Here is a 26,703-nt window from a genome sequence, read left to right on the forward strand (position 1 = left end):
GCCGTTTGGTAGCTAATACTATGAATGTGGTATCTCTTTTCAATAAAAATCAAAAGCAAGTACTTAGGATAGGAAACCTCAAAGAAAAGAACATGAGCTAGTAATTCTGTATGGTGTTTTATCAAAGAGGGGAGATTGTGGCAAAATTCTGGGTGAATGTTTGGTTTAGAAAAGTGTGTGGCCCAAGAAAACTGAAACAGAAGTAAGGTTAAAATCCAAAGAAAATTAAGTATGACCATTTAAAGTATGAAAAGTCATCATTTTCAATGGCAATTTCCTGAGAATTGAAGTGATATAACTTAGTATTGGTTTGTATGTGTAGGATTAACAGCAGCTGTAACTGGGTGTGTTCTTAATTGCAGAATAGGTGAATTTGAATGAAGCTGTTTCTTCCTAGGGACTGAATCTTGTGAGCATAAAGTGCTTCATGGATGCTGGTAAAACTGGTGGTACACTTAACCAAAGGCTGTCGGTCTTCATGGAAAACTGAGTGGTCATGATGATGCATCACTTCCCACGATGAAGTTTTAGGGAAATGAACTTGTATATATACCAGTGTATTTTGTAAGGCTTAGGGTCACAGTGTCTGTGTTCTTCATAACTGAAATACCCGCCATTCTGCTGCTATTGTGGTCAGCTTAAGTTGCTTTAATAATAGCTCTGTTTTGTAGAGGGAGTCTTCTGATGCTGTATTCTGTGAGAAGCCTTAAACTGTGGAGCAAATGTTTGTTGCTCTGGTCCAGAATAGTGTAACCTTGTTGGTGTAAGGGTTTGTTAGCATTGGGTTTTGTAAAAAGACCCCTTGTTAGGAACAAAATTATACTCATGGTTTTGTTTTTCTTACGTTGAAAGTAACAGTTCTTTTAAAATACTTTAAATATACATTATGTTGAGAGAATAAAATCTGTTATTTTGTTGAACCATGGCTGAAATATTTTTTGACTCAATTTCTTGTCTGATTTGAAACATAGAATCATAGAATCGTTTAGGTTGGAAAAGACCTTTAAGATCATCCAGTCCAACCATTAACTTACACTACCAAGTCCACACTAAACCAATCAAGGGTAGACTAGACTAAACCATGTCCCGAAGTGCCACATCTACCCGTTTTTTGAACACCTCCAGGGATGGTGACTCCACCACCTCTCTGGGCAGCCTGTTCCAATGCTTGACCACCCTTTCTGTGAAGAAATTTTTCCCAAGATCCAATCTAAATCCTCCCTGGTGCAGCTTGAGGCCATTTCCTCTCGTCCTATCGCTAGCTACTTGGGAGAAGAGACCAACACCCACCTCACTACAACCTCCTTTCAGGTAGTTGTAGAGAGCAATAAGGTCTCCCCTGAGCCTCCCCTTCTCTAGGTTAAGCAATCCCAGTTCCCTCAGCTGCTCCTCATAAGACTTGGGCTCTAGATCCTTTACCAGCTTTGCTGCCCTTCTCTGGACATGCTCCAGCACCTCAATGTCTTTCTTGTATTGAGGGACCCAAAACTGGACACAGTATTCCAGGTGCAGCCTCACCAGTGCTGAGTACAGGGGGACAATCACTTCCCTGCTCCTGCTGGCCACACCATTCCTGATACAAGCCAGGATTCTGTTGGCCTTCTTGGCCACCTGGGCACACTGCTGGCTCATGTTCAACCGGCTGTCTACCAACACCCCCAGGTCCTTTTTGGCCAGGCAGCTTTCCAGCCACTCTTCCCCAAGCCTGTGGCATTGTGTGGGGTTGTTGTGACCGAAGTGCAGGACCCAACGCTTGGCCTTGTTAAATCTCGTACAGTTGGCCTCGGCCCATTGGTCCAGCCTGTCCAGGTCCCTCTGCAGGACCATCCTACCCTCCAGCAGATTGACATGTAAAGGTATTTGGAAATAAGCTGCTAGATAATTTTTGTAAATGTATATATTTATGGTGTATAATAATGTGTATTCACCATCATTTTAAAAAAGACTTACATCAGTGTATATACTTCAGGCTTTAGTAAGTACCTAACCAATGCTAAAGTATTTAAGTCACATTTTGTAATACTCTAAAAATTTGGCCACAGACTGTCCAATTCTGGTCTTTGCATAAACGCATCGTTAAAAGGATAGTAAAGAACAAAACAAAGCTCTTTCAGTGGAATAAAATATGGGAACTGGAGTGGAGATGTGGCAGAGCGTAGCTGAGCTTCTGTTCATGGCCCTTGCTGAGCTGAGCTCCAGTGGCCCAGCTGCTCAGTCCCACTGCCTTCAGGCTACAGAAAGCTGAGTGGGGTCCAAGGGGTTCCCCGTCTTTGGAGGCCAGTAAACACATTGTTAAGGTGCAATTCTTTCATCTGCTATCCCCCCTGTCCAAGAGCTCAAACCCACACCCCATATCACCGTGTTTCTTCTCTTAGTCTCTAGACCTGCTTTCTGATAATTACAGTGTGAAGTAGCAAGTCTTGTTAGTTTACTGTTTCACTAGGAACTACATGGCAAGTGTAGAGAGTTTCCAAGGGTTTCTCCTGAAAGCGAAAGCATGTGAGTTCCAACTGTCGCACTTTCACCTTTGTTCATTGTTCCCTTGGGCCCCTGGGATGAAGTCTGTGGAGTCTATTTAGGTAAGCAGCTAGAAGAACAAATATTGAGTTGAATTTATCTTAGCTATCATATTTAAGGACATGGCAAACAGCGTGCAGTGTAGAAAACACAGATTGTCATACCTTTTTTAGGGCATAAAAATGCTGGAATCTTTTAATGTATTGTCATCTTGAAGTACTTTATCTTATATTTTAAGTGTCAGCACCCATAGAGGAGATTAAAAAATACTGTCTTGTATAAAGGCATAAAACTGCCTATTCAAGTTCTGTGCAAGTATAACGGGAAAACCATTTCTGTGGTGTGCATGTTTGCATGTCAGGTGTCTTCCAGTTAATGGAGGGGGGGGTGTATGTATGTAAGATGGACGAGATATTAATTGTGGGTGCTGTAAGATAGTGAGGAGGAAGAAAGAGTATCACTCCAGCTTCTCATTTAATAAGCAAGAATTTGGAAACTCTAGAGCTTCATTAAATACCAAAGCAGTGCTGAGCTGTGTGATCAATGTTGTTATTGCTCTGTTCTGCAGATCACAAAATTTTAACTTCCTAAAATTACGGGAAAACATTACTTTTTAGAGCATTGACTTGAAGCTTTTTTACTATAGTCAAGTTTTATGACTTCAGCTGCATCTGTGCTCTTGTTTGAGGTTTTCTTAGTGTTGTTTCTCCTTCCTTTGTGTACAAGAAAATGTAAATAGGCCTGCTTAGACCACCTTCTTTAATGAGTAGAAAGTAGGGGCAGGGAGTGAAATTTGTCTGGAGTGATTACTTTCTGACCAGATATTGATGATAGTGAGCTAAAGGATTATGAATATATTTAACTGTTAGGATCTTTGTCATTGCTTAACACATCATTACAGAAATTAGTCTTCAAAGTTGCATGTCCAGTGTTTTCTTTTTATTACTGCAGATGGTACTGCATGAAAATAAGCTGAACTGTAGATTTTTTTTTTTCTTAAAGTGCAAATGGTTATCAAAAACTACCTTTTAATGACTTTAATACTGCATTGCTCTGGTATATGTTGTTTGAAATGAAATGTTGGTGCTCCCTTTGCCTTCAGATTTGGTTTTGTTTCTTAGGTTGCACGTCTTCAAAAAATCCCTGATGGTGACAATGAGACAATGATTCCTGTACTGTCTTCAAAAAAAGCAAGTGAATTGCCAGTTGATGAAGTTGCAAGCATTCTGCAAGTAAGTGATTTTGCAGCTCTTAAGTATGTGCTGATGTTTCCAAACAATAAGCTTGATATTTTTTAAGGACAGATCTTGTCACTGAAAGTCTATGCATTATCATGCAGTTTGATAATAACTATTGTCTACTTCTGAAAGCATGTTGATTTTTAAATTGTTACTTGAAATGCTCTAATCTCTAATGTTTTAAAAATCATGTTCTTGGAGGGGGGATGAGATTCAACTTGAAAATGGTCAGATTTCTTTATGCTTTGAAGATTGCTTTTTGTTAATAAAACTCCTAGAGTCAATCTTCCTATAAAATTCTCTTCTGTTTTTCATAGCTATTGCTTCCATTTCTCTAAGGAATCCTTAATGTCCTTAATTTATTTCAGTAGCCTCCATTTCAAGTGGAGGAACAGGACTGAGAAAAGCTATCCATTGACAGATTTATGAACCACTGAATCTAGGTTAATTTTCATGATAGATGGTCTTTTCTCATTTTCTGTGTGCTTGACTGAGGAGTATACCGTGATAAATGTTGGTCACTGACAACTCAAGACTTTGAAGCTATGTGCTGTGTCATTTGGCTGAGTAACTGAACTTCTGACATAATCCTCAAGAGTCTGAACTATGCCCACAGTTTGGCTTGCTGAAGAGTTTTCTGCAGAGAAGATCAACAATCATTTAGAAATGTGCAACAGCATCTGCTTCTGTAGTTTTTCTGTGAATTTTTTGTTGAAGTACTCTTAAGACCTGCCAAACTCAGTTTTAAAATAGTGCTTAGTTAGCTTTTATTGTCATACAAACATTAGTACCAAGCTTGTCTTTCTGATGTTGGCCAAATTTTTATAATCTAAGGCTCTACATTTTGGTGTTGGAATTTATTTTGAAGCCTAGCTTATCAGTGTAATTGCTGACTGTGTTACTCTTTGCATATTTTAATAGGCTAATCTTCAGAATGGCTTAAAAAACTGTGAAGTTTGTCATAGACGGGCGTTCCATGGATGGAATGAATTTGATATTAGTGAAGATGAACCACTGTGGAAAAAATACATTTCCCAGGTTAAGATTTTTGTTCTTTCTGCTTTTTGGTTTTAATGCTTGTCAGTAGTTTTGCTCTTTATTACTTAGCTTCCATGTGCATGAATATATTCTTATAAAAGTGGGGAAACTCTAGCAGAGCAGGAAATTACAACTTCTATAATTTATATCTAATGGAAAAAGCTTTTATTTAGTTACATGCCAGTGTTTTAATTACCTGATTTGTTCTTGAATGTATGTTCATAACTAGCTAAAGGGTACCATTCGCAACTAGCCTGAGGGCTGGAGAAGCAGAATAAAGTTCCCTGTAGGCAAAGACTTGAGCATGAATTGCGCTAAGGTCAGATACAAATGCATATGACTGGTAAACATTTAAATGGAACATGAAGTATGAATAACTTGATAGACAAAGGAAATTTTAAAAAGCAAAACTGATGCCTTTAAACTGAGGGTGGGGCCAGCCTTGATTCTGGTGTTAAGCAGAACTGGCAGAAGTCAAGTGTGAATTTTTTTTCCTATCAGTGTGATTTTTTACGTACATATATGAGCCCATGCAGCTTCTCAAAATGGTGTGGAAGTGTCACTACTTCCTCCTGCCCTCCCCTGCCACCTGGCTATGCAAGCTATTTACAGCCGCTTTTCACACAGAAGATTTTTCGACTGAATTTATGCTGTTAAACATTTTGGTCAATGTTTCCTGCACCTTGTCTGAGCACCAGTGCAGTTAAGTTCTAGAGTAAACCCTGAAGTAATAGATGGTTAATTCTAGAGAAATTGTTTTACTTGTGAGTGACTAAAAAGGTATTCAGCGCTCTGATGATGATAGCAGTGGGAACATCATCACATACTAGCTGTCCTCTGGCATTAATGCTTTATTTTCCTATGTGTAGTGTCGAATTAGTCAGATGCATCAGAATGCTTCTAAAGCATGTTAACCAAGTCTGTTTTAGGTAGGATTTATTAAGATACATAATTTGGTTTTGAATGTGCTTTTAGAATGTTCTTCACTTTAATTGTAGGAATGTTCTTTTTTTGTAACATTTCTCAAAAAAAAATGACCATGTTAGCAACCAGCTGTCATGTAGAAGCAAGATCCTTTATTATTTTAGACTTAAAAATCTGAAGAAAGCATAAGATCTAAAGGGAAAACTTGCATCTTGTAAAACAGTGAACTGAAATTAGGAAATATATTGCTGCTGTGATAGCAATCGGTTGCTGGGAACAGGATCAACAGTATATTTCAGGCTTCTTTTTGTGTGTTTAAACAAATACAGGAGATCATTTCTTGATTCACATTAAGACAAAAAGAATATAAGAAACCATTTTTGCCTGTTATGTATTGAATATGCTCCATTCAAGGTCTTAATTTTTTTTTTTTGTTAGAAAAAAACATCAAGTAAAATCTGAACTGTACAGTCAGATTTTGTTTGCACTGGTAGGTTAGAAATACTCTAATTATAGAATAATATGTTTCAAAAATAGATCAGATGTGCTTTGAGGGGTAGATAAAATGGTCTTCCTGTCAAGAGTATTGCTGAATTACTGTTCTGTTTCATTTCAGTTTAAAAATCCCCTTATTATGCTTCTCCTGGCATCTGCAGTCATCAGTGTTGTAATGCATCAGTTTGATGATGCTGTCAGTATCACTGTGGTAAGGAACTAAAATTTTATCATCTTTGAGAGTACTTCAGAATGTGTGACCACATGTACTTTCAACATCACATGAATGCCAGTGTGGGATGGGATCACTTGGTTCTAATTAATGAATTTATGTTCTGTCATTAAATCTGTTATTTTGTGATTGGGTATTGTTGGATTTTTTTTCTTGAGTGTTAGCAGTAGTATGTATCAAAATACATAAACAATTATCTGGCTGCATCTTTGCTCTTTCATTGGTTGAAACACCTGTCTTTAGGCATTTGTTCAGAGGAGCAATTTTTGGTGTCTTCTATGTAACTTTTATCTTAAATTATGCTTTAATTTCAAATTGAAACCAACAGAAGCCTTCTTTGAATTTACTTGGAAGTTATAATCTTTTAAAACATGAAAAAGAAATGTAACCTGGACTTTCTAGAAATTGCAAAAGGAAGATAGCTGAAATAATGAATAAGTTTGCAGTTAAATAGGGTGCTAAACTGGTGAGCAAACGTACGGTTGCTAAACATTTGTCATTGCAAATGACACAGAAGAAAATTGTAATCCCTTTGACCTTTTTGGTGTGGTAGTCGATAACTGCAAATTGGGATTTCTGTATGATTAGAGGCAAGTTCTAGCTGTTTTTTGTCTTGGTTGACCTCTGCACTCTCTATAGAGAGTTTTACTTTTGTAATTAACTCAAGGTAACTGGAAGTTTGCTCCTAACCCCTGTAATTCTATAGAAAAAATAGTTTTCTTTGGAAGATAAACTATATGGCTTCTTTAAGAAAAAACATGCAATTTTTAATTTGAGTATAGTGTTAGTTTGGAATGGTCTGTTGTGTTCATAAGTTGAATTTAGGTAAATTATTGTATTTTGAAATGTATTTAATTGTTGTGGCTGGAAGTTGCATTATTTAATTTTTTTTCCCCTTGGTTAGTGCCCTTAAGTCTATTTCCTAACCCTCTTGAACAATGCAATGAGAAAAGAACAAGGCAGTTAGTGTAAGAGAGTAATAATTTCTGTATTCTATGCTACAACCTGAGAAAGTATCTAACAGCCTTGTGAACATTGGTAGAGGTGTCTTAAAATATGGAGAAAAAGTGTGGTTGAGTTAAAGTTCATCAACTGTGTGTTTTGTTTAACTTCTGACTAACCTACTAGTTAGTCTTGTTGTTATTAATGCCCACTTTTTCGCCTGGTGAATATTTGTCTTGCTTCATTTTCAGATGACAGTGCAATTTTTTCTGTGACTGTATATTTGTGCTCAGAGCCTTAGCAACAAAACTAATTTGCTGCTAGAGATCAATGACATATTTCTTTTGGTGGCAATGCTGGCTTGAGCAGCTTTTGCCGTCTTTTTAGCTCTGCTGATACAAAGGTATTGTAAAGCTTTTTGATCTGGACTGGGGACTGACGATAAAAAAAAAATATTACATACCTTTTCCCATTTGGAGGATATTGGCTTCTTGGTGCAAGCCATTGCACGTAGGCACAAGCTGAGAGACTGGCATGAGGCTAGGAATGCAAAGCTGTCAGATAGCATGAACTGTAGAAGATAATATTGCCTCCAAAAGAAACATGTAGCTGTGGTGGAAATATTCCATGGAAAGATGGACTACATAGTTATTTACTAATACTCAGTTGGTGAGGCTAATATTAGTATCACAAATAAGGCAGATTTACTGGATTTATCCTTGATTTAGTTAAGAGTTCTTAGTTTTTTCTCTTGCAAAATGGTAATATCTTGGTTATTTTTTTAGTAGTTAGAGTATGTACTTTAAAGGCTTAATTAATGAATGTTGTGTTATGGTTCTGTAAAAGTGTAACAACTCAATTTGAGTAACAAATCCGGTTAATGTAACAAAACTCAATTTGAGAGTGTATCGAAGAGGAAGATGGTACTTACTTTACACAAAATTGATCTTTGTTACTTCCTGTAATAGATTTCATTCATTCACTATTCATTCACTTTCACATCACATGCTTACAAGCCCCATGATGTTTATGTTGAAGTGTTGTGACCAGAATTGTGTGTGATACGGGGGACTATGAAGGCTTGCTATTGAGGCCTTAGCACTTATCTTGGATTATTCCTAATTAATCTGTTTTTTAAGCTTCTTTCTTTGGGATCTCTGGGGTCTTGGCTGTTTGGGGTGTACTCAGTGTCCTGTCTCACTCCTTGGGAGTCCTGGGCTCAGAGTTCCTGAGTCTCATACTCCTCTTGTTCTCCTTGCTGGGATATTTTATGCCTCCAGACCTGTTCTTCAGCTTGCTACCTTATCTCTAGTCTTCAGTTTATTCTTAGTCTTTCTGTTATCTGGTTATTTGAATGAAGCCACCTCTGTGATGCTCTGTAGCAGTTACCAGGTCATTCCTTTAACCTTTGTTCTGTTCACAGAGAACACCATTCACACTTCATTCAAATTTTTCTGTTTGTGTCATGGATCTCTCTCCACTGCTGTCTCTTGCTCACTCTTTAGAAACACAGAGCAGAGGAAGTTTTTCTTCAAAATCGCTATCTAGTAATTAATCTTATTTTTAGTAAAATCAGGTTATTGAGTTCTTGGACATCACTAGAGCAGATGCAAATAGATAACAGCATTGCTTTTATAACAGACCCAAGGGATACAGAGTGATCTTGAGCATGAGAAAGTTTGTTTCCAAATCATATTGTTAATATGTAGTAACAGCCATGGCTTCACAAAACCAAATATCATCACTTACTGTCACAGCCATTTGGGATTCTTCTGTCTCACTCACTTTTATTTTCTTGCAGGCAATACTCATTGTTGTTACAGTTGCCTTTGTTCAGGTAAGACAGCTGTTGTCCAAATAATGTTATCACTTTTATGTAAACTCTTCTATTCATGACTGAAGTAGTTGTCTTGATGCATTGTGCTGTGAATGGCTGAGTAAACAGCTCTGTGCTTTCATCCAAGTCTTTTGCCTTTTCTAAGGTGTGTGGTTTGTCCTGCTTTAACTACAATGACATATATGCATCTATATAGGTATTATACTTAGCCATAAAAAGAGTACTTGTAAAGGAGCACTTGGAATAAACAGCATTGAAATACTTTTAAATATTTAACTTCATATAAAGTAGATTTTGAAAATGTAGCTCTGGCTTCAATTTTGTACGGAAATTTTACAAAAAATAATAGTTATTTTTAAGTAACTTTCTAAGTCATAAACAAATTTTTGTTCTGTAAATGCCCAGCTTCAGTCAGTGTGTGCCTAAACCAGAATTGCTTTGTGTTTGTGCTCTATATCTTTGTTTACCTTAATTCTGTAACCTGTTTATTGAGTTAGAGATGAGTTGTGATACCTTAGTTCTCCTGGGGCTAAAAGCATGAACGCAGTATTTTTGGTACTAACTTGTTAAACTGTAGAACTTAATTAAGTGTCTGATCCCTGAGCCTAGAAGCATTACTTCAAGTCTTATAAAGCCCTGAAGATGCTGAAGGAAAATGCAGAGGATCTTTGCTATTCTTTCAGGAGAAATGCATGTAGGCAAACTCTTCAATATGTAAATTTTTCAGTGTTTAGACCGCAGTTGCTTTTTAAAGTATCTAATATAGAAATGTTGAAGGGCATCTCTTATCTGACTGTTTGGAATATTACTTTAATACAACTTTATTAAAAAGATAAATTTCAGTACATGTAGATGTATTTTTATTGTTGTTTAACTATTTGTTTTAAAAATCTTATCTGCTTTATTTTTTTTTAAATGTCTCTGCAGGAGTACAGATCAGAAAAATCTCTTGAAGAGCTTAGTAAACTTGTGCCTCCAGAATGCCATTGGTATGGAATTGTTTGTCCTTTCAGTTCTAAATTAAGTCATCTTAAATTCAATCTGAAATGAGTAGAAGAAAAAGGTTTCACTGAACTTGCTGCCTTTATAGCAAGCTGTTATGCTGACACAGAACATGCTTTGCTCTTGCTCATTTTACGTTGTTGTATGGGCCTAAAAAATTACTGCATATTGTTGCCCCTCTGGTCACTTTAAATAATGTTACTGATGTGTAACTTCTAAGAAACAAGTAGCAAAATAGAAACAGTATTTTGCTGAAACCAGTAACACTGCAATGCATAGTCAACAGTGTGAATGCTTTTATTTGTCAAAATGCCAGAAAAGATGTCCTTATGTTCTTCATGTTTTTTACCTACAGCGTACGAGAAGGTAGGGTAGAACATACACTTGCAAGAGATTTGGTCCCAGGTGATACAGTCTGCCTGTCAGTTGGAGACAGAGTCCCGGCTGATCTACGATTATTTGAGGTATATACCTAATACTGCTTTGATATTTAATAACTTTTCTTTTTGTGGAACAGAGGGGAAGAGAAGATAGCCACTGTATACTGAAGTGCAGTAAGTGTTATTGTTAATTGTTTTCAGTCTGGATTATAAGATATTTTGGCAGCCGGTGCAGGTGATTTTGAGTCTTTATTTGCCTTAATCTTTAGGGTATTGTTTCAGTGTTCTCTGACAGTGGAATATTAAAAAAACGGTGACACTGTGCCAGTGTAATCTTTTCTCTCTGATACTTTTTCATCAGTGTGTGTTGTAACATATTCTAGTTTACTAAATATTTGATTCATAATATTAGGACTGCTGGAAGTGCTTGAGTTGAAGCAATAGCGCTGTAATAGTACTTGCAGATTCTCCAAAAATGAAGCAGAGTGTATATATATTCATCTTGCTTTTGATGGTTTTGGTTGAATAGTGTCATGTTACTTTCCTGTCAGAATGGGCCTCCTCAGGTTGCCTGATATCTGGGCTGTCTATCATGTTAAAGTAATTTCCAGACATGATGAGCTGTATATCCATGGTTGATACTGGATTAATCAGTGCTTATTTTATAGACAAAGCCTAAACGAGCTAGTTTGAGACAAATTTGTGGTGCTCTTGAGAAATTTGTCTGGATCATCTGTTGTTAGCCCCTGTAGTGTAGTTAGTACTTGAGTGCATTTGTTTTTTGTGACTGCAAACAGTTTCTCCTTCCCTCAGCAATTGTATAGTCTCTGCATTGGTATGAAACTGCTGTTGCAGCAGCACCTACTTTATTGCTCATAAGCTTGTAGCATGCTATGATAGCAGCATGCTTGGACCTCTTACAAATGGAATTAGAAATCTGAGCTGTGTGTAGCCCTACACCAGGTGAAAGTTTGTGCCATCTTTATCTCAACTACCCTTGCAGATCATTGGAAAATAAGAGCATGTAATCTTGTTTTCATCTTGTCTCTACTGGGCATTGTTATGAGGTGGTGGGTTTTAAAACAAATTAAATGGAGATCATCTTTCAGATGAAGAACTAGATCTCTTCAGCATATTCTAATTGATGCTGTCCTAGAAAATTGTAGAAATGGTAATTAGGCACTGACTCTCTGAAGCCTTTCATATATGTGAGAAGAAGTTTCTTTGCAGGTCTAATCTTGTGGGGGCAATCTTGTTTTCTGAAATGTGTTTGAAGACCTTTTCTGGCCTAAGTTTTCTGTATGTTAATTGAGTGGTCCATCAAGTTTTATGGATCTTCTCTAAAGCCAGAATATTACATCAAGAACTAATGTACTATAACAGTATAGGCAATTCCTTTTGGTAGTGATGATAAATGTTTCAGAGCTCATGGCTAAATCTGAACAGTAGCAAAGTGGCCTCTTCATCCTGTTTCAGCTTGGAGTCTGAGGAATACATCACAAATACGAAACTACTATAGAACTTTCTGGACTTATTCTTTATGGCTTTGACTGAAAAGATTCATTGCAGTTTTTGACAAGTGTCCCTTTTCCTTTATTGATACAGCATCCATCTTTTAAAAATGGGTACTGCAGTGGTAACTATTTGAGAGAATAGCAGGAATTAGAGGGATTTGACTGATCAGAAAGCACTTTAGTAAAGGTACTATCCTCTTTTAACATTGACTAAATTATTTTTGATCTAGCAGCCTGTGTTCACTTTGTTCAGCTAGAACTGGAGTTCATTAGAGTTATGCCACTTAAACCAAAACAAAACACCAAAACCCCAACTTGAACCCTGGAGCAACCTGCTGTAGTGTGGTGGTACTGAGTGCAATATAACTGATTCTTACGTACTCTTTGTAAGTTATATCCTTTCAAAGAGTTTTGGCAGTTAAGTTTTATTATGCATCCTATAACAGTTTTTCTTGAAGGTTGTCTTGAAGTTTAGTGGTATGGTCACTGACAGTGGCTTTATACTTTTTAATAATGCAAAATTGTTTTACATAAATTTTGTGAACAGAATTTAATGATTCAGGCTTTGACTGTTCAAGACTCATTTAAATCAGATTAATGTGTAAGAATTGATGTCAATTGAGGAAAGACATTTCTCATCAATTTATATTTTGATAATTTTTTTTGTTTTGAAATATTTTTATAGAACACTAATTTTTTCTTCATCTGATTAATACAGAATAATTCATTTTTACATTTTCCTACTCTACCTGTCCCTGTATGCTACCAAAAAAACACAAAAGTAAAACCTAAAACAAAAAAGGCAGCTTCTGTTCCTCTAGTCTACTTGACTGTTGCCTGAATAGCATTTTCCCTATAGAGACTTTGTGAACAAAATACACTATGAAATATGGTTTTTTGTTAGCGAGTTCTTAATAGACCGTGATAGGAGGAAGTAGACAGAGGAAGAGTTGAGAGGATAATATGTATGTGCACATGCATTCCCAGTTAATTATTTTGTTTGGTGACAGAATGCATCATGGTTGCAACCTCTTGACTGTTCTATAGAAAAACAATTGTGAACATAAAATTATGAGTAAACTTTGACTCTTCAAAGTGAGAGCTTGTTGCATTGCTGCAATGTTCTGTAGGAGTGCTAGTTGCTTTGTTGATCCTTAAAATATGGTTGATATTGATGTGGCTTCTTACTGTATGAATAAATTGGATATATTTTTAATGGTCAAAATTGGGAAACTTTTATTAAAACTTCCAACTACTTACAAAAGATCGTCGTACTTTTTACCTAGTTCATGTATTTTGTTTTCAAAGGCTGTGGACCTTTCTATTGATGAATCCAGTCTCACGGGTGAGACAGCTCCTTGCTCTAAATCTACATTTCCTCAGCCAGCAGCAACCAATGGAGACCTTACTTCTAGGAGTAACATTGCTTTTATGGGAACATTGGTCAGATGTGGAAAAGCAAAGGTAAAATCACTATTGATAGAGAAGACTATTTTCCATGTTTCAACTATTTGAAGGCAGTTCTTATTTTTATAAGTTCACCTATCAATTGAGAAATGTACTTTAATGACTACATATATTTTGAGTTTTCTGAAACAATAGAAATGGAATAGAAATAGAAATTTTTACTGGAAGTATGGAAGACTTTACTGTGATAACCTGCAGAGCATTTCTCATTGGTGCTTTTTTCAGACACCGGTTTAGAAAGAAAACTAATCTAGGACCAGGAGAGCTCAAATTTATAGGGAGTAGATGATATGAAACTCTTCTGTCTAGGATGTGGTATTTTGCTTCTAGAACTACATTCACGTGTTTGAAAATCTGTAAATGAAAGTACAGTTTTGGCTAGTGTTAGTACATGTTACCCTATTTGAGTTTTGTTACTGGTAGTTACTAAATACTTCAGCAGTGCACAGAATAGCAGTTTGTTTCACAGAGGCAAGATGTTTTTTAGCAAAAATATTTCCTACTTGTTCCAAGAATTAATTTTATAAACAAACTAATGGAATCATAGCAGGCTAAATGGCATTTGCCCACTATTTGAGTCAAATCCGTCAAGAGCAACCACTAACATTAAAATTAAACTTCAGATTCGAATTGGCTTTATTTTTTGGTTTTTTTAGGGGATAGTTATTGGAACAGGAGAAAACTCTGAATTTGGGGAGGTTTTCAAAATGATGCAAGCAGAAGAGGTAAGAGTGAATAGTTAGAAGCAAAGACATATGTTTTGTAATAATGTATTTCACTCATTAAAACTTTGAATTTATTCCATAGGAACTTAGTTAAACTTAATTACATTGCTTTTAATGTTTTTCTTTCCACTGGTGAAACAATCTTAGCTCTTGAACATGAAAGTAGTAATTGAATTCAGTGCAACAAAAGGTCCATAGCTAACCTAAAAATATTACCTGTGAAAATAATATTCTGAACCTGTTCAGTGGAACAAATCTCATTGCAATTTGTGGAAGCGTATTTTTTTCAAGTGGAGCTATGTTTGTGCAAACGGTATTTGTATGACAGATTTGTGTGCCGCATGCACAGGACTGTTTTCCCTTGATTAACAGTGTACTTTGGGGTTATGCATGTGTCTCCTGCTGCTTCCTGATTTCCATCTTAACTTTTTATAAGCTCCCTTGGACTCTTGTATACCAAAGTCCCAGAGTGATTGTTCCTTATTGCAGTACACTGTTCCACATGGGAATTCAGACTCTTGAGTGTTTTGTGTATCTAGGGCCTTCTGGCTGCCTGACCCATGTAGGATCATATTACTATTAAAAAAAACCCCAAACCTACTATCATCCAATGTAAAAATCCACTTCCCTGGGTTTTTTTTGTGGTTTTGGTTTTTTTAAATATTTTGCTTCGTGTCCCCTCCTTCTTTCCATACCTTTATTTGGCACTAGATTGTCTAAATAGTTCCATAGTTTTCTATTTGGCTGAACTGGATTTTCTGCAGATGATTACCAAATTCCTTTTGAGATATTTTGTGTTAGATTTTCTGTAGACATCACAAAGCTCCTGAAGAATATTTCTCATAAATTTTTCATTTCATTGAAGTGTTCTTGAATTCTGTGCAAGAATGGGACAGAGTAGTCTGTTTTCACAAAGCAAATATATGGAAACGTAGGGTATAACTGCATCTTAGTCACTGGCAGCATCTTGAAATTGGCACAACTGAAGCAATATGTGATACAGTTCATGCTTTTTAACCTGTGCTTGTTAACTGCTGCATGTTTACTATTCATCAAGGCTCCAAAGACACCTCTGCAGAAGAGCATGGATCTCTTGGGGAAACAGCTTTCCTTGTATTCCTTTGTTATAATAGGTAAGAGAATTTATGTCAATGCATTACAAATTATTATGTAACTGAAACTAATATGTAGGCTTGGGGAAATGGGAGGGCTTAATATCTCTCTTTTTAAATATTTTGACTCCTCATTTTATTGGTCATGTTGAATTCATGCCACTAATCGTCTGAAGATTACTAATGCAATGTAACTTTCATCATAAGGGTGTTTACTTGCTTCTTTCTGCAAACATGCTTTTCTGACTTACTTTTTGTCCTCTAAATGCTTCCTTTTAAATTGCAATATGTCTTGTATTCTGATTCAAAGTGTGCATAAGTGAGTATCTCACTGCTGGTGTGATTGGGCAACTTGACTGGCAGAAACTTTCCTCACATTTGCCATACTAATGGAATTGTGCTTTGACAGTGAAAGAAAGAATAGATTTTTATAGGTACCACAATGATAAGCTTGGTTTTGGCTATTTGAGTTCTTTTTCTTTTCCCCATGAGGCTACAGTACATGTTGGTTTTATATTTATCCTGATGACTGTTTTCTTTATAGGAGTTATTATGCTGGTTGGCTGGTTGCAAGGAAAGCATATACTTGATATGTTCACAATTGGTGTGAGGTAAGATTTTTTTTGTTTGTTTTATATAGTGTAGATTGTGCGTTACAGCAAGTGTCTGAAAGCTTGCACACAGACTCTGCTTCTAAGTTCACATAAGTAATTCAAAATGGAAATAGACTTCGTGCTGTAAAAAAGCAAATACATACTCAATGATACGGTATGTCTCTTAAACTGTGCGTTTGTATAGTGATTTCCAAGTGTCTTGTAGAACATCTGCAAACAGACGATAGAGTTGTATGGTATGAATTTCTGTTGCTAAGTAAATAAAAATGTAATTTTATAAATGGCATCAGACAAAACTAAGTTACTACAAGCCTTGTGTCGTGTAGTTCATTAGCTCATTGTCTAGAATATTATGGAAACTTAATTCCAGGGTGTTGTCTACTGACAAGAACACTGAATTTAGATGATCTAACTCTGTCCTCTTAGAAGAGTTGCTGAGTTGCTAATTACATGGACAGTGCAAAAGGCAGAAGTGTTTCTTTAAATGATAGGATCAGGCTCTGGAGACTTACTCCTTTGGGGGGCAGGAAGCACCAGGACCTGCATCTTTGAGCATTGTGTAATGGGTTATTGTGATCTTGTTTACACTGTTATCAGGGGTTTGGTGGAGTTTTTTTGTTTTTTGGGGTTTTTTTTGAGGGTGGGTTGGTTTGTTGGTTTGGGTTTTTTTAATGACCTTCTGTGCTATTCCAGCACTTAGCTTGCTGCTACATCATGATCTGGAAGTAACAGCTGTGGATCAGTGGTCACTTCAAGTGGTGGTGTTTCCAAGTTCTGTTTAGTGCTGACTACACTTATGCCATACTTATGGTATGCAATTAGAATCACATAGCAGCTGCTTCCTTTCACTTTTAACCTCAGTGAACAGACAGCTACAGAAACAATGTTCTGAAGTGTAAATGCATCATTACTATGTATTCACGTATGACATTCTAAGACAAGATTTGTGTATTTACTTTCATTACAGTCTGGCTGTAGCTGCAATCCCTGAAGGACTCCCAATTGTGGTAACAGTGACACTGGCCCTTGGTGTGATGAGGATGGTGAAGAAACGGGCTATTGTAAAAAAATTGCCTATTGTTGAAACTTTAGGTACGGCTAGACTAACTTGGAGATAGTGTTTTGATACCAATGTCAGGAAATCAATACAAATATTGATGACTCATGGTTAAAATAAAGCAGGTATTCTTATTTTGCTAGCAATGCAGCGGTATCTTTAAAACATTTCTAAACTGAATGCATTTTACACAGTTAGAATTCAGGTATATGTTTTTGGAGGTCCTCTAACTTTTTTTTTTTAATTTATTTGAAATAAACAATCTGCCAGTTAATAGCATGCCACAACTAGCAGTACTCTAAACTGTGTGAGTGACTGGATGTATGAAGTACTCTTTATACCTTTTTGCTGTAAGATGTTCTCGTTAAATAAGACTTGTAAAAATTATTTTTTTTAAACTAAATTTTTGGTGTAAATTCAGGAATGATATTGATAGTTGGAAACAAAGATTTGAATATTGGAAAAAGCTTTGTAATCATAATGCACCTTCAGGATGTTATGCTGCTCATATTAAAACTTAAGCTTTAATGTTTTTAAATGATTTTAAAAGCATTCTGTATGCAGTTTCAGTCATGAAACATGTAAAGCACAGGACATGGAAAAGAAATAGAAATACCAAGTTAAATAACTTTGCTGCATTTTAATTTCTTTTTGCATTTGAAGATTGGAAATATTTTTTCCAATGCCTCTAGCAGAGTTTCATTAGTGTTGCAAGGTTTTTTGTTGCTTTTCAATTCCTGCTATTGTGTCCAAAAATGTCAAGATACTGCAGTGCTCTTATAAAATACTCTTTTCCTGAGTTAAAAAGGCATATACGAATTTCACATTTCTGTGATCTTTTCAATCTTATTAAAATTTGCAGGTTTAGTTGTAAGTCACACTTGTGTGACAAGTGTCATGACTAGTGTTAGATAGATGTTGCACTTTTTGATAAAGAAGAATGACTGCCGTAAAGCAGGTTCTTAGCTTTCTTCCGCACCAGGAGTCACAATTAAGATTTCAGTAATGTAGTTTGAGATACAGCAGAATAAAATGAAGGAGAGGGAGTGAATGGAAGCATTTCAGTTGAGTTGTGAATCTAGGATTTTAATTAGTTTTTTGATATATTGGACGAAGTTGCGAAGCATCCTGTATAGCTATTCTTTAAGAGTTGAAAATTGGCTTTGTTAAATCTCATTTTGTTCTTTCACAAAGACAGCTGCAGTATTTCTAGAAAATTGCTTGTCTTGAATACTTCTGTTCTTGTTAGTTACATTGTTCTAAACAAGCACTGTCTTATAAATGTTAATTGTTCTTTTCAGGTTGTTGCAACGTAATTTGTTCAGATAAAACTGGAACTCTGACAAAGAATGAAATGACTGTTACTCATATTTTTACTTCAGATGGGCAGCATGCTGAGGTATGTAGTGAGACTCTGTTAGACTTTGATTTTCCTTTTTACTTTGTTGCCTGTATCAGCTGAAACATGGTTGAGTATACTGCAGGTAAAGCATCAGTTAAGAAAGCCTAAATTTGTTGCACCGAACTCCTGTTCCTCAACTTCCAGCTAATTCTGCTCTTCAGTTCACATAGTATTGCAGCCTTTGAGCTGTTATCCAAGCCTTCTCTGGTTACAGAAAGGCTGTAAGTACTAATTTATTTGTATAACATGTTAAGTTCTTAAATATCTTGATGGCTGTAGGTCACAGTAAAAGACATGCTGAGGTACAGTACAAAGACAAGCTGAGAGATTGTTGTTTTCATTGGTATGGGAAGTTGAGGCTGTTTTGCTGTTGCAGGTGCATAAAAATAAAATTTGCATGTTACAGACATTTAAAATAGGGATATCCAGCTTTTGGCAAAAAGACAATTTATTATGAGAACCCTTCATATTGAGTATGTACTGTCATTCTTGCTTTTTCATAATGGATGGAGTTGGAAGTAGGAGCAGGACATGAAACAGTGGTTGTTGAGGTTGGGGAGTTGCTGCAAAGACTGAAGTAAATGCACAAAAGAGAAGCAAAAGCAGCAGGAATGGAAAAGCAGCAAGGTGTGGACCTAGATGTGGTTTCATGGGGGTGTTTTAACCAAATTCTTAAATTCTTCTTGATCAGGGTGTTTTTTCTTCCACATTACAGTTAACAGAGGGTCTTGTCCTTGACTTTTGTAAGCATAGATACTGGCATTTTTTCTTCTTTCCTGTTATTTACCTGTGTTTGCTTATATGTCCTGGTATTTATTTTTCTGTTCTTAGAATTCTATAGGAATACTGTAATTGCTTTTTCTTTACTACTAGCACAATTTGTTTACACCTGGGTCAAATCGGCTCCTTTTTCCTAATGGAAAGAGAACTTGAAATGGCTGTAAAATCTATTAGCTGTTAATGCTGTAGACATGAAGACTTTTTTAGGATCATAGCGGGATGCCTGGTTTCTATGCACTAAAAATACAATTTTACTGTTTTTAACACCTCTCTGAGGTCTCAGCTGAGAGGCTGTTCAGTTATGATTTTTTTTTTTCTTCTTACTGGAAGAAAGCAGGACTCTGCTCTGTACTTCCATTCCCCTGCAGGGGATATGCATTATTAACCAGGATAAAGATGAATAGGAGGAAAAAATTAGACAGCAAAAGAAAGAAGAAAAAAAGAAAGCATGCCTAATACTGTAAGGAAACTACATACACTGCATTTATTTATGCTACAGAATAAATTTGCTACTTTTTTAAGAATTAATCTCTAATATATTTCATTGCACTCTCCCTCGGAGATTTTATTCCTTAATCTAGTACCTACTACATTAGAAGCTGAGTGGGAGAATCCATTCACACTGAGTAAAACCAGTTATTATGAATGGCCTTTTTAAAATTTTCTGTAGATTATAGTAAAAAGCTGAGATTAAAACAGTTCGTGAACCTGGTGAACATTACATTGCATACTGCCTTTGGCTGTTTGTCTTGCAGGTTACTGGAGTAGGTTATAACAGGTTTGGAGAAGTGATGCTTGATGGTGAAGTTATTCATGGTTATAACAACCCATCCATTAGTAAAATTGTTGAGGTAAGATCTTGGCACAGAGAGGTGAGTTTTAATTGATGACGTAGCACAAGAGCCTTGTATGGCATTTACTTTGTGTTTTGTTTTCTCCCCTTTCCTTCCTCATCTTTTAGGCTGGTTGCGTGTGCAATGATGCTTTGATTAGAAACAACACGTTAATGGGGAAGCCAACAGAAGGGGCTTTAATTGCGCTTGCTATGAAGGTGTGTACTTGATGGTGCTTTTTGGATTCACGGCAGGTGGGAAGCGTGTAGAAATAAGTTGTAGTTTTGGTTGTTTTTTTCCCCTCATTTTCTCCTTCTTTGGGTCTCTTAAATTTGTACTGCAACCGCTCATCTCCTGTGTTTCTTATCTGTTGGAAGTCTGTGGGCATTCTGAAAGATGAGAGAAACTGTAGTAAAATCTTTATTTTAATCTTTTTGCACTTAGTACTGTCTTCTTACCTGCCACAAGCTAATTTATCTGTTGAATATTGATTGTTCTGTCTCTTTCCCAGTTCTTGTCAGAAGCAGTAAGAAGTTGATAACTGATGTATTGGTGACTGCAGCATTTATAGTGCCCTTTAAGTGCGGGGCACAGGTAGCTTAAATTGTGGACACTGATTAAATGTTTTGGTTTTTTTTATAATGCTGTGACACGCCAATTACAGCTACTGAGAAATGTGGCAAGGCATCTTAGCACTTTATTTTTTTTTTTTCCTGCAATGGTAAATAAACGCAAAAAAAATTGAAAGATTAATGCATTACAGTCTTTCTCTCCCTGTGTAACTGAGGCCTGAGATGTATCTATCTTCTTGCTGAGACTCATTTGGAGTCCCCAGTCTTTGACTGGAAAGGACCAGAGTGATGTTATTTTGGCAAGAGCCCATAGAAACTGAGAAGAACAGGAGTCTTTCACATCTGTTGCTGGAAAGGGAGGTAGTGAAGGAGTTGTGAAGCTCTGTAAGTACTAAGAATGGCTTACGGCAGGCTGCTGCTTCTGCATCTTCTTTAATCATCACTTTCTCTTGGACTTGGCTAAGGGTAGAGCATGGAATGCTGTGAGTTGTATCGGGTGGGGAGAGAAGAGCATTTGAAATGAAATGCATTTTGTCTGGACTCTTTATGGTTAGTTTCAGTTTAAATGTTTGGGTGATTCTGATCATGAAAAAGGAAAGTCAATTTAGGTTGGATCATTCGAACTTAAAATCAGTGACTTGCCTTCTTCAGATTTTACCACAGTCTTGTGTTACAATTTTGTAGGCCCTCCTAGCAGAGAAGTTACATAGAAGATGAAAAAGAAAAAAAAGCATTGGGGCGATAGATGTGTGTTGTCAAACCAAGAGCTACATTGCTAGCCATTGCAAGACTTGTGGGTGGTTATAATATGCAAAGTATTGCAAGATCCTTGAATCAAACATAGTGTATAGCGTTAAATGGTCTGACCTATGTTGAAGCCTGAAGGAAGCTTCTAGGTTCTTTCAGTGCTAGTTTGTCAGAAGTTTGTCTAAGCTGGAACAGTGTGCTCAAAAGCAACTTTGGAGATGAAACTAGTTTTAACTAAGTAATGATTATTAGCTAAGATGTCTCAACCAGTCAAAAATTGCAAGCTGTTTGAAAAGAGAAGGTCCTGACATTGTGGTGGTACTTCTGTTTTATACAGATGGGTTTAGACGGACTCCAGGAAGACTACGTAAGGAAGGCTGAATATCCCTTCAGCTCAGAACAGAAATGGATGGCTGTTAAATGTGTTCACAGAACGCAGCAGGTAAACTTCAATCACTGTTTCCTTGTGCACTGACTCTGTAGAACAGTTATCTACCTTGTTTAATATCCTCATTTTTCACTTCAGATTTTATGGCAGGCTGGTAGTAGCGCACAGTCCTGGGAATGTGGTTTGATAATAAATACAGTTTTAGATTCAAGCTGTGAAGTGGAGATTAAGAATCACAAGAAATTCTTTCCATAAAAGGCATACTGGGAAATTATTTTAAGTATTTTGATATCTGAGACTTTGAATGTGTATCTGGCTGTTTTTTCTTCTCCTTTGTCCTCAAACATCTAAAGCAGTTCTGCCAATCTTCTCCTGTTTCAGTGCTACATAGTTACATAACGAATTAAGAGCAAGAAGATGCATTGATGTTCAATAGTAAAATTTCTTTTGTTTGAAAACACAGTTTTTTCTGGTTTTGATGCAGACAGCATGTTCCCCAGTGTTGACAGGTTTTTTTGATGTCAACAGTGTCCTGGATTACCAATGCAAACCATTCTTTAACCTCTTTTTCTATTGTCTGGTGCTTTCACATACATATTTGCATTTGTATTTCATTGAATCTGAATGGTTTTGTTACAAATATTGACATAGTCACTGCCAGTCTGGTAACTGGAGCCTTCTAGATATATGTGCAACAACAGACCTTATCTTGGATTTATGGAAAATTTCCTAGTACTTCTGACCAAAAAAAGGCTTGCTGACAGTGTTCAAGCATCAGAGTAAAATCTTAGCTTTGGAAACAAAGCATTTGACTGCTTTTATCTATATGGATAATATGGTTGTATTATCCTTGTCTGTATAGAGTAGCAGGAATTGCTATATGATTTTCATCCATGTAAGAATTTACTGGGTCTGTCTTTTGGTATCAGCATTTTTAAATGATTGTTGAAAAATTGGTAACAGTTTTAAAGGGAACATAAATTATTTGAAGGCTAAGAAAATGCAATGGGATTAGAAACTTAGAGCTCTATCAGTTAAGCCTATCAGAAAGATTGAGGTGACTTGACTACTGTGCCCTAAATACCTTCACAGGGAGAAAATAGATATATTAAAAGAGAGCTTTTTAGCCCAACAGGGAAGAAAAGATGAGAATCAGTGACTGGGAGTTGAGCTGAGGTAGCAATTCTTAATGGAAAAGAGGGAAGGGAAAGGATCAGTTGATTTAGCATTGGAGTTGTGTTCAAGGTAGGTGGTGGATTCTCAGTCCCTTGATATCATCACAGCTAGATAGCTGTCTGGAAAATAATAGAGTTGTTAGGCATGGTACAAAGGTGCAGGTGATGTTTAATGACCTGTGCAGCTTGTCAGATAATGAGCTAAAGGTCTTTCAGGTCTAGTGTTCTGTGTAGGTTTCATTTCTGCCCTTTGCATGGCCTCTTTAGTCTATAAGCTGTGGCCCATGGTGTCTAATGTGTATGGTGTCTGCTGGAATGAAATATTGATTATTAGCTTGGCTCTTTTGACATTAGCACTCTTGAACATACACTGTATAGAAATACTCAAAAGAACAGATTTTTGGGTTTAGAAATGTAACTTTGACTTCCATATTATGTTCTGAAGACTCTTTAGAGAAGTTCAGATATGCCATTCTTAAGTGTGCATGTCTATGGACTCGTGTGTGTGTATTTATGTATACATACACACGTGCACATAATTATTTTTCCTTTTAGGACAAACCTGAAGTTTGCTTTATGAAAGGTGCTTATGAACAAGTCATTAGGTACTGTACGTCATATAACTGTAAGGGGCAGACCCTACCTCTTGTTCAGCAACAGAGAGAGCAATACCAGCAAGAGAAGACATCTATGGGCTCTGCAGGACTTAGGGGTAAGACTGTTTCAGTGTCTCAAAATAATGTGTTTTTTTTTTTTAAATGGCACAGCTTATTTAAAAAAAAAAAGCAGTAGTAGAAATTTTTTTGTTCAGTAAGTGCCACTGGGTTGTTTAGCTTTTATTTAAAATGCAGGAGTGGAAAAACGGGTGCTGTTGCCTCAGGCCTGTGTAATAACATGATTAAATTGTAAAGGGTGAGAAAAGGCGCTGCTGGTTCCTGACATCACTTGCATGTGACCATAATGGAACAGTACATTGATATCTAATAGCTTCCATATTTCATTACAGATTTTTGTGGATTTTTAAAAAATGTGAATGCGTTTATTTTTCTATTATTTTTGGTCCTGGCACCTTTGTGAGTTAGGCTAGCAAAAGTGACTGCAGCTCAGAAGATGCCATTAGGATTACTTTTTATATTAACAAGGTGTGTACATTTTAAAATACAACTGAAAGTATTTTTCACAAGATGATTGATAGGAGGTGATTGTGGGCAAGCATTATACATGGCTGGCTTGCTTTGGCCTCTCTAAAGAGATCTCTAGGCTGTTAAGTCCATCCTCAGCTTCTTAATGTGAACGTATGGGTACTATGTGGCTTAGGAAATTCCCAAGATGCAAATTACTAGAAACTGAGAGGATTTGCCAGGAGTGATATGCTTGTTTTGCTGGGACAGTCATTCTTTGTCTGCTTCAGACCACTGTCAAACAAACAAAAAAAAATAATCCAGGGTAGTGTTTTGAAAAAAGTGAATTTGCTTTTCTCTTACAACTCTAATGTCATTTAAATATAGTTGACCTAAGATTTCTACTGTGAAAGACACTCCAGAAAATATTCAGCATGTACTCAATAAAATTTGCCTCTCTAAAAGAAAAAAAAACCCACAAAGCAGAAAATAAAAATATGTTAACTGATCCTTCCTTTCATCTTCTTGTGTAAAAGACCCTGCATGTACATAGAAACCACAAAGCTAGATGCCGTTCTTTCCACACAGTGAAAGTATAAACACTTTAATCTGAGAACAAATAGGAAAGTTACCTTTAAAACCTGGTATACGTATACTTGGTAAAAAGACTACTCTTTAGAAGAAAGGAATATAAACAAGTAGGCTACTCTGAATGCTGAAGATAAGACATTGCTACTGACGTTTTAAAAAAAAAAAAAATTGCAATTCCTGCCCTTTGCTTTATGTTGGCCTACTAGGTCTCATTTCTGAACATCATCTTATGACAAGTTAATTTCAAGTGAAATTCAGATGAATGAAGCTACTCAAAATGTTTTCAGCACTGAGGCCTTTGGTTAATATGCAGACATACAGTTGTGTGCTTTTACTTTCAATTTCACAAAAAAATATTAGTAGTTGTTTTAAATGCTGATATAAATGTTAATTTCAAATCTTTTTTTTTTTTTTATCTCCATAAAGTTCTGGCCTTAGCTTCTGGTCCTGAGTTAGGACAACTGACTTTTTTGGGGCTTGTGGGAATAATTGATCCTCCACGGACTGGTGTAAAAGAAGCTGTTACTACACTTATCACATCAGGAGTTGCAATAAAAATGATTACTGGAGATTCACAGGAGACTGCAGTGGCCATTGGTATGAATAATCCACTTCCTTTAATTTTTTCACTTGTTTTCTGTTTTGTCAATGCCTAGCTAATTGCTATGAAGTGTGGGTATTAAGTCTTTAACATTTGTGAGTTCTGTGTGTTGGGTATGGCAGAGTAGAATTAGAAAAAAAACCCCAACAGCCCTAGCCTGAAGTGATACTTTGGTTTCAGCTTAAACTGTAGGTTTTTTGAATTTGGTTAATGTATGACTTTTGCTGTTTCAGACTATGTATTTTATTATAAGATACGCTTGATTTCTGATTCCTATATCCTCAACACCACTCTCCCTGCCCTCAGCTTTGGATGCCTGTCTTATAGCAACAAGGAGAAACTAAAATAGCCAGTGACAATGAGTATTTAGGATCGATATGGCACTTCAATACTATCCAGTACAATTCTGTCCATATAACTAAGTTTGAAGTTTAAGTACTATTAATAAATATTTAAATAAATTACTTAGCTTCATATTTTACGATATAATACATTAAAGTACAAGTTCTTTAGCCAGAATATGAATTCTTTACGTACAGAATGATGAAGAAACAGTTGAATGTGCACATAAAAAGTACATCTCCAAACTAGCAGTACTTTCTCAGAGGGCTTTTTTTCCCTTGTCTCCCCCAGGTAGTTTTTCATCTTCTGTCTTGTTATTTTTGAACTGTGAATTTTTTAGAGAGGACTGAGCTTTTGTGTTTATATGGTACCTGACACAATGAGGTACAGACCTTTAGACCTAAAAAGTCTAAGGAAATAAGCATTTGATTAGAATAGACTTTGTAGCATGTGTTTGTTATTCAAGAGTTCAGATAATTGACTCCAGTATACTGAATCAATAAGGCGTTAGGATGTGCTGCTCTAGGCATTTCAAATCTGAAATGCTGCAGAAAGTAGTAGGTTTAAAAAAAATAAAATTGGGTACTTAATGTTTTAAAAGGGTAGATTATAATAATACTTTTTAATTATTTATTTCCAGCTAGTCGACTAGGTTTGTATTCCAAAAATTCACAGGCAATCTCTGGAGAAGAAATAGATGATTTGGATATTCAGCAGCTTTCTCAAGTAACACCAAAGGTTTGTTTTTGTCTACTACTTACTAAATGCAGTAAAGGATATATTTTATATTTGGAAATGCTTTTTTCTGTGGAAAGCTAAAAAGTAACTTCTGAGATACAAATAACATAGTTCTAATAGAAGTAGGTGATACAGTAAATTACCAGAGGCTTTTAGTACAGACATACAGAAGCTGTCCCAGATCAAACAAGTATATTTTGGTTTGACATATGACCATATGAAAATTTATTTCTTTCAATTCACACAGTTGTCTTTTTAGTGAGTTATCACTTTTGTCTCTTCTAACAATTCATTTTGGTTTTTACTTTTCAATGCCTGT

The 26,703-nt window shown here is 36.2% G+C and overlaps 1 protein-coding gene across 3 annotated transcripts in view; it reads left to right on the forward strand.

Annotated features, from left to right (window-relative positions):
- Positions 1–26,703, forward strand: part of ATP2C1 (ATPase secretory pathway Ca2+ transporting 1) — a 54,220-nt gene that overhangs the window by 12,732 nt on the left and 14,785 nt on the right. For 2 of the 3 annotated variants that reach the window (XM_075706082.1, XM_009488162.2), the window contains 18 exons: positions 3,639–3,749; positions 4,677–4,793; positions 6,334–6,423; positions 9,188–9,223; positions 10,151–10,212; positions 10,581–10,689; positions 13,428–13,583; positions 14,243–14,311; positions 15,369–15,444; positions 15,968–16,034; positions 17,005–17,129; positions 18,396–18,493; positions 20,032–20,127; positions 20,238–20,327; positions 21,766–21,870; positions 23,547–23,703; positions 25,130–25,300; positions 26,287–26,384. In XM_075706082.1, coding sequence (XP_075562197.1) covers positions 3,639–3,749; positions 4,677–4,793; positions 6,334–6,423; positions 9,188–9,223; positions 10,151–10,212; positions 10,581–10,689; positions 13,428–13,583; positions 14,243–14,311; positions 15,369–15,444; positions 15,968–16,034; positions 17,005–17,129; positions 18,396–18,493; positions 20,032–20,127; positions 20,238–20,327; positions 21,766–21,870; positions 23,547–23,703; positions 25,130–25,300; positions 26,287–26,384 — 1,833 coding nt within the window. Of the gene's footprint in view, positions 1–3,638; positions 3,750–4,676; positions 4,794–6,333; positions 6,424–9,187; positions 9,224–10,150; positions 10,213–10,580; positions 10,690–13,427; positions 13,584–14,242; positions 14,312–15,368; positions 15,445–15,967; positions 16,035–17,004; positions 17,130–18,395; positions 18,494–20,031; positions 20,128–20,237; positions 20,328–21,765; positions 21,871–23,546; positions 23,704–25,129; positions 25,301–26,286; positions 26,385–26,703 lie in introns of those variants that run through there. The other variant, XM_075706083.1, reaches the window with a different exon arrangement.

This window comes from Pelecanus crispus, chromosome 2 (genome assembly GCF_030463565.1).
Source record: "Pelecanus crispus isolate bPelCri1 chromosome 2, bPelCri1.pri, whole genome shotgun sequence".
Classification (NCBI taxonomy): Eukaryota; Metazoa; Chordata; class Aves; order Pelecaniformes; family Pelecanidae; genus Pelecanus; species Pelecanus crispus.